General features: G+C 41.8%; 1 protein-coding gene across 1 annotated transcript in view; it reads left to right on the top strand.

Moving 5' to 3' along the window:
- The window catches only part of LOC310783792 (integrin alpha-M-like), a gene marked incomplete at its 5' end in the record, with an annotated part of 15504 nt that extends 10989 nt beyond the window's left edge, over positions 1–4515 (top strand). Inside the window, 12 exons of the mRNA XM_083644695.1 lie at positions 584–657; positions 914–1055; positions 1166–1264; positions 1401–1480; positions 1639–1731; positions 1852–1921; positions 2020–2118; positions 2990–3070; positions 3207–3317; positions 3449–3562; positions 3646–3756; positions 4333–4515. Coding sequence (XP_083500821.1) covers positions 584–657; positions 914–1055; positions 1166–1264; positions 1401–1480; positions 1639–1731; positions 1852–1921; positions 2020–2118; positions 2990–3070; positions 3207–3317; positions 3449–3562; positions 3646–3756; positions 4333–4434 — 1176 coding nt within the window. The 3' untranslated portion in view covers positions 4435–4515. The remainder of the gene's footprint in view (positions 1–583; positions 658–913; positions 1056–1165; positions 1265–1400; positions 1481–1638; positions 1732–1851; positions 1922–2019; positions 2119–2989; positions 3071–3206; positions 3318–3448; positions 3563–3645; positions 3757–4332) is intronic.
- Between the last annotated feature and the right edge of the window lie 3672 nt (positions 4516–8187).

The following is an 8187-nucleotide window of genomic DNA, read 5'->3' as shown; positions in this document are numbered from 1 at the left end:
TGCCCAGCTGTGTGGAGTTTGCATGTTCTCCCCGTGCCTCCTGGGGGCTTCCATCATATAGGAACCCCCTCACCAAAACATGCAATATCCTGGTTGCTAATGTGGTTCCTCCTCTGGTCGTTAAGGCGCCTGTTCGGAGGGAGGGGAACTTGTTGGAATAGTGTGAACCTCCCACGTGCTATGTCCTACCGGTGAAGCTTCCCTTGTCAGGTGAAAAGAAGCGGCTGGCTAACTGCCCATGTCTCGGAGGAAGCATGGAGCCAATTTTCGGCTCTCCCCAGATTGGTAGAGGGTGGAGCAGCAACCAGGATAAATAAATTAAAATTAGCACTAATGAGGGATAAAAATCGGGGGGAAAATATTATAAAAAAAAAAAAAGACAATGGAAACTTTCAAGTCAATGAAGTTAATACATTACAGTGCAATAATTTGACCAGAAACCATGCTATTGTAACAAACCTCAATGCTAAATCCATTTATGTATGAGAGTAGGCAGTTTCCTTTATCATGTCAATGTTGGCTGTTTATTGTTTGATACAGAGCGTTTGGATTAACATGGTTGACTTCATCCCCTCTACCACAGTTGGAGTTTGAGATCAACTGTGGCACTGATGACAACTGTGTTGATAACCTCAAAGTGGATTTCAACTTTACCAGGTGAGGGGGTTGGGCTGAGTCGAGGAAGGGTGATGGATTGTAGCCAGGGCTGTCCCGAATCCCATTTTGGGGACTTCAGTGAGAATTACGGGGGCGTGAACCTGCGACCCTCATGTTGGCAGGCAGGGAATCTACCGCTACACTACCCGGACGGACGCCCTATGCATTTTGTTAGTGATTGGCCCAAGGGCAGCCTGCCTTATTTGTGGTGGGTGTGACATGTTTCACTCGTCTCTTTTCTCATATAATCCGTCAGATCCTCAGAGGTTAAAGTGGGCATTGATGAATTGTTGGACGTCACCGTCTCAATGGAGAACACAGAGGAAAACAGTTACAACAGTCATGTCATTCTCACATACCCAGCTGAGCTCTCGTACAGGAAGTTCACACCACTGCAGGTAACGTATATCAATCAGTTTCAGGGTCATCTTCATGGTGACGCGTTCTCTAACGTCACATAGAGTGTTTCTGGTTGATGGGCATTTTTGTTTTCTTCACGTCCATAAAGGGAAGAGTTGAATGCAGCTCTGTAGACAGTGAAGACGCTTTAACACGGGGAAACACTGACTGCACCATTGACAAGCCTATTTTCAAAAGCAACACCAAGGTTCGTCCTTTGTGTCCCAAGCCTTTCTTCAGGTCTCACACTGCCGCAGTGACCGTTAACCAACACAGGAGGCGCTGTGATTACAAGATTGAATTTTGAGTGAACAAATAAAGTTCTCTCATCCGTTTCATTCTAGGCTCTGTTCATCGTCTCCTATGGGATAGACAGCAACAGACAACTTGATAGGAAGATTCATATTACTGCAAATGCCAGCAGGTACTATTCATCTGGAAATCTAAAACACTACAAACTCTCTCACTCTCACTCTCTCTCTCACTCTCTCACTCTCTCTCTCACTCTCTCACTCTCTCTCTCTGTGCTCTTCCTATTGCCATTTCTCAACATTTCTAAAATTAATTTCTCATCTGTTTTAGTGGAAATGTTGAGCACTCCCAAGAAAGTGAACTTTACAAAATGAAAGAGATTGCTGTGAAGTACAGCATTTTTGCCTCAGTTTCAATTGAAAGGTTTGTCTTTTTTCCTGTTCTATTTAGAAACATATACAATGGATCATTTCTTTAAGAACTTTAAAATTAAACTGTGTTACATAATGAATGTTTAAAAAAAAAGTTGATTTTTCCTTTCAGTTCACTCAGCTACACCAATTTCAGTTTTGGAAAGAATAATTTGCAGAAACCAGTCCAACATTCAATCATGGTAAAATATCTAATAGAATGATTTTAAGCTTCTTTGACTTGATCCATCCTGGAGTTTATTACAGAGTAATCTGCCCCTTGTCCTCCGCCTCCTCTCAGGTGTTAAATATTTTGAGAGCGGTCAATATGACCGTGGTGTTCAAGGTGCCAGTGAAGCTTGGTGACAAAGACATCTGGCTGGATCCTACAAGTCTCCAGGTGATATGATGTGGAGGTTCAAAGCTGCTGAAACCTACATATGAATGCTTATATCAGGCCTGTGTTTTTAATGCATTGCTTACCGCCAACAAATCCTATGAAAGTCTGCTCCATGTAGCCAGTGACCAAATGTCCCAGCAGCCATAGAACGTGTATTAAAAAATAAAAATAAATAAACAAAACACGTCAAAGATCCATGCCGTTGCTCTGGGCAACATATTTCATCATCGCGATGCACCGGGCCGGCCGACTTTTTCCCGCAAACAACTTAAAGGCCCATTCCGTAACTTCTGACTCTTACTGACACCGGTGGCCGTTAGAGTAACTTCCCAAATGTTATCATGTCGAGGACCGCAAGCTTTTGAAAACAGATCCCCATTTGATCAAGGTTTTGTCTCAAAAACCCTGATTCAAGTAGGTTTTTGTTTGGGACACATTTTGCTTGGGACACTTGAGTACTAATGATGCGCGGGACAATCCGAAACCCACGTGTACCGTGGGGTTATCCGCATGTGGGACAGACACATGCGGAGACATGATGCAAATTCTCGTGTCATTCTTGACTACATTTTCAATAAGTTTTAAAGTTACACACTGCAACATGACGGATTAGGGTACCTTGGTCTTTGGACAATTACCTGTGCTCCTGAATCTTTTTTTTTCTTTCCGGGTTGCAGGTGGGTTTCGGGTCGTTGCTTTATGTGTATGAAAATGGGTGGAGGGGGTTTGGATATGTCGGATCGGGCAGTCGTGCAGGACCTGTGCACCACTACTGTGTACATATATAATAAATGATTGAACCGAATGACCTCTAGTCATGTGTTCACATCATATTCTCAAGTCAGACTAACATGAATCAACTTGATTTCAGATTCAAGGCTGCCAAAGAGACAAAGATAAACAACCTACTGTGCCAGATTTTGTGGCTCAGCTAAAGAAAAATCAGACAGTGGTAAATATTTGTCATGTATAATTTTCTCACCGGAGCTATAAAAATGGCAACAGGCCAACTATTCATGACATGACATTGCCTTGGAGTTTTCTTTGCCTTCAGTAATAAATCACTTCGCTCTCTTGATGATCCATAGGACTGCTCTGTAGCCAGGTGCTCAGTGTTCAAATGCACGAGGTTCATGGGAAGAAATGACCGCGACATTTACATTATCTCTGCCAATCTTAGTTCTGGATGGATAGAACAGGTAAGTAATGTGTAGTCTATAATATTTAGCAATTTAACAAGTTTATTTATTATAGCAATTCAAGTTCATGTTAAATCTCCATAACATGCTCAAATGAAACTAGCTTCATCCTCATTGTCTCAAACCCTTAGATTGGATTGATGTCTGCCAAATTCCTCCTGATCAGCACAGCCACTCTGGAGTACGACAGAGACCAGTACATCTTCTTTTCAACAGGGTCCCAAAATAACCCCCCTGTGCGAAGGGTAATTACACGTTTGTTTCACTTGTAAACGTTTAAAAGACTCTGAATATGATTTTTGATCCAAATGTCACTCCCACCCCTTAGATTGAGGCAGAGGTAGAAGTGTATACTGAAACAGACCTCACCAATGAGATCGTTGGAGGATGCCTGGGAGGGCTGCTTCTGCTGGCTTTGCTCACTGCTGGCTTATATAAGGTAACACACTGTGGGTATTTCAGGTTATGACACACGGCTTTGGTGAATACTCAATCTGGGAACCCAGAGACTATTTTTATTTGAAAAATAGACTCTGGGACAGCCCTACTGTTTTCCCAGCTTTCTGTACAGCGCGCCTCTCCTGCCACCGTCACTTCCAAAAAAGAACGTCACATGTGACATGAGTCGTATGATTTTAGATGGGTCAAAGTCATATTTCCCATGTATCTTGGCGATTCTATGGCCAGACGAGTTGTAATATATTGTCATGTCATGGTCATGTCAACTTTACATTGAAGTCAACGGGGAGAAGCTTGTGTTTTCCCCCTAAAAGGGGGCGGGAACATGTGCTGCCTACAAAATGACGTATTGCTGATCTGATGTAGTATGCATTCTCTACATGAGAGAAATACAGTGTGGGCTCATACAAAGTTAAAGTTAAAGTTAAACAAGCAGTAGTCTAGACTATAATTGTATTCATAACATTTGTATTTATTGTACAGCTCTAATGCTAGATTGATGTGTTTGTCGTGACCTTTATCTCGATGTAACGGTGTGTTTCCTTCCTACTCTCAGGCTGGGTTTTTCAAGAGTCGGTACAAGAAGATGATGCAGAAGGATGCAGGAGAAGCACAAGGTCCTGGGGGAGATGGAGAGACAGCACCAGCAGAACAATGAACACAAGGACAGATGAGCTCCCACAGACACTCTACTCACACAGCTAGCATGCCGATGACAACAACAGCACTAACGCTAATGTTATATGTGCTCACCTTGATCCATATCGAGCACAAACAGCATCAACATCACAACATCCAACAGCATAGTGCAGTTATTGCTTTTTTCCCTACCATTAGCATTACTTGCTGTTGACAACTTTTCATCTGAATGTCCACTCAATGAAATGGAAAATGTTTAATTGATTTATTGATTGGTCACTGTGAACCCAGCCTTTTGTATATATAGTTTTCTATTCCTCCTGTCAGCATCTTATTATAATTTGAGAAGTGTCAGTGTGCGTGAAACTGTGCGTGTCAGTGTGCGTGAAACTTTCAGGGGTTGTAAAGAGCAGTGGTTCTCAAATGGGGGTCCGGAGATCCCCAGGGGTTTACGGCACTTTGTCAGTGGGGCCGCGAAAAGTTTTCAGGAAAATAAAACTAAAAACCTTTTTTTGTTGCAAAAGCTTCATAGTTCAACGGAAATATTTTATGCTTTAAATCTAAAATGGTTCATGGATTACATTCTAATCTAACAAACCTATCAATTTAAAAGTCAAGCGCGTTACCGTGGAAACAATTAAGCTTAGCCCAAAATCACAAATCAGAATGAGGGGGTCCCCGGTATATTTTCTATCTTGTAAGGGGTCCTTGGCTGAAAAACATTTGAGAACCCCTGGTAAAGAGCACCCGTGCGGGTGACCTGACGGAGCCGGATTTTTTAAATTAGGTGATTGCCCTGATTACCTATGTGATGAGGTCATCAGTGATGATGTCAGGAAGAAGTTAGTATAGTAGTGGCAACTGCTATCACAACCACAGGATAGAGGGGGATTCACCCTGTCCTCCTCCTTCTCTTCATCGGTTCAAGGTGTCCACCATCACCGCTTGACAGATGAACATTTTGAGTAAAAGTGCTCCTCGTTGCGCTACAATAGCAAATGCATCTCTGTGGCTTTTGATTAAATATGTAATATACGCTGGTATGCATAATGTCATTTCACAGACTATTCACAGTATATATATATTTTTTTAATAGTAAATCTAGGAATATAGAATATTTGTGAGTCACATCGAATAAGAATCTCAGTAGCTCCTTTCTTCACCATTTGGCTGTTAATTTCCATTCTGCACCACTTTGGTTAAATCTGAGATATATCAGCAACTGGTTCAACGGCTTCTCCACAAAATCGTTTTAGTTTTTCTGTCTATATACCAGGACTGCTGATACTGCTGGTTTGTGACAGCCCTCTCAGCAGTTCAGGACTAGATACTGCTGGCTTGTGACCGCCCTCTCAGCAGTTCAGGACTAGATACTGCTGGCTTGTGACCGCCCTCTCAGCAGTTCAGGACTAGATACTGCTGGCTTGTGACCGCCCTCTCAGCAGTTCAGGACTAGATACTGCTGGCTTGTGACAGCCCTCTCAGCAGTTCAGGACTAGATACTGCTGGCTTGTGACCGCCTTCTCAGCAGTTCAGGACTAGATACTGCTGGCTTGTGACCGCCCTCTCAGCAGTTCAGGACTAGATACTGCTGGCTTGTGACCGCCCTCTCAGCAGTTCAGGACTAGATACTGCTGGCTTGTGACCGCCCTCTCAGCAGTTCAGGACTTGGTGCATAACTATTCAGATTGTTTTCTGGAAGCTTTTTTCTCACTTTCAAAGTGTAAAGAGCACAACAGCAAAATGTTGAAGTGGCATGCTAATAATAATGAATAATGATAATAATAGCAGGAATACGTAATGTTTTTGGAGTAACACCATTTTTATTAAGAATTTTAAATCTGCTCATTGAACACATTTAATTGAATATTGTTTTGCTCCAAGAAACCGATTTTGAAATTCTGTATGTAATGATAAATGTGGCAAGTTGGCTGACATGACGATGTTTATATCAAAAACCCATAATGAATCTGTAGTATTGTGGCTTACAAAGATAATTCACAGAGATGTTAAATAAGGTACAGTGTATTTAATTAACCACTAGTTAAATTTCATGGCAGTTGCAAAAAACAAGGGAAAAAAAAAGATTTTCCAAAGTGGCAGTCAGTCTTTAATAAAAGCAAAGAAATGCTTTGTTCAAGTCAAATCCTTCACACAACAGCAAAATAAAACTGACTGATATCAATTCAAAAGGCGGGTGGAACAGAAACCTTTAAAAACACAACCGAGGACCTTTTGCTTGCAGAGATGTCAACTACACACAATTAAAGTTTATACTGATCAAAACATACAGAGAGAAGTAGTTCAATTGGAGACAACTCAAAGAAGATTAGTGTCTGATAGAAAGAAAACATTCATTTTACAATAAAAATATTTTCACAAAAACCTCAAAAAAGGAGAAAGGGTAACGAAAAAATATAGATATATATATATAAATGTTCGCTTTTCATCTTTTCAGTACAGTCACAAATCACACAGCTGTGGCAAAAATCTCTTTTTTAAAATCACATAACTGAAAGATAAGAGGATACCCTCCACCCCCTAGCCATCCCCTCCACCCCCCCCTCCCCCCACGTGATTGTGTGTTCCATTTTTAAGAGCATATACTGCAGTTACAACAGATTCCCCACTGAACAAAAGCTGCACATCAAATCTTGGATATCAAGACTATCAAAAAAAGGCACAAATAACCAGACAGGTTGCACAAACAACTCGGCAGAAGCAAAATATCGTACAACAGAGTCCCGGTAAGGTTCCCAGCGCCCTGTAATGTTCTCACTAGATCACCAAGTCGCCATCTACAGGCGAGTCAAGTCCCTGCAGGCAGCCGGTGTGGACTACAAGTCCCATCCCAAGAACTGTAGAAGCAAGTGCATTTCCTATAGAGAGCCCCAGGGAATGAGTCCGGAAAACATCGCTAACACTTCCGGGTTCTTCACTGTTTTCGCCTATGGGATTTTTGAATGGGTTTTTGGCGCAATGCTTCAAATAAGGTCTCTGGGCAACGCAAGCTTAATCAAACGCGAACCAGTGTTCAGCGGGATAATCTTCACACATGAGGACCACTTTTATGAGTTTTTGAGGGTTCCGACTACAGAAATACGTCATCCCTGGGGCTCTCTATTTGGACAGAGAGATGGCTACACAGCAGGCAGCGGCTGAGAACATTGGGACAGACGCTCACTTCAGGGTGATTTGTCACCAAGCGTTCTTCTCCAGAGATTCTTCAGGGTGCCGAGTGCAACAACAGACACCAGGAAAACAACAAACTGTGTGGAGTTTTACCGGGACTAAAAGAACTCCACCGAAAAACAAGAGATTTATTTTGTACATAATCTCACACATATCCAAAAACTGTCAACAGTTTTGCAGACATTTAGTTTGACAGTTATCGAGTGTTGATTTGAGTTGTGGACCAGTGATGTCATGGCATTGTGAGTGACATCACTGGTCCACAACTTCACTCAAATCTCAATAACTATCAAACTGCTTTACTGTAAATGAATGCCTGCCAAAAACGTTTACAGTTGTCAGATGTGTGTGAGATTATGTGCAAAATAAACCAGTATTGTTTTGCGGTGAAATTCTCCTTTAATCACTTCTCAGAGGTGGAAATAATCTCATTGGTTTTGTCAAACCTCTAGGGGCGGAGCCAAAGCGCCACAGATTTCCAGGGCAAAAGTTTGCAAACTTGAATGGCAAAAAGGAATCAAAATAAAAAAAAATATCAATTTATCATTCATTCAATTCATCAATATCATTCATTCATAGT

Source organism: Poromitra crassiceps, assembly GCF_964638095.1.
Source record: "Poromitra crassiceps genome assembly, chromosome: 10".
Lineage (NCBI taxonomy): Eukaryota > Metazoa > Chordata > Actinopteri > Beryciformes > Melamphaidae > Poromitra > Poromitra crassiceps.
This window is presented reverse-complemented; position numbering and strand designations above follow the sequence as displayed.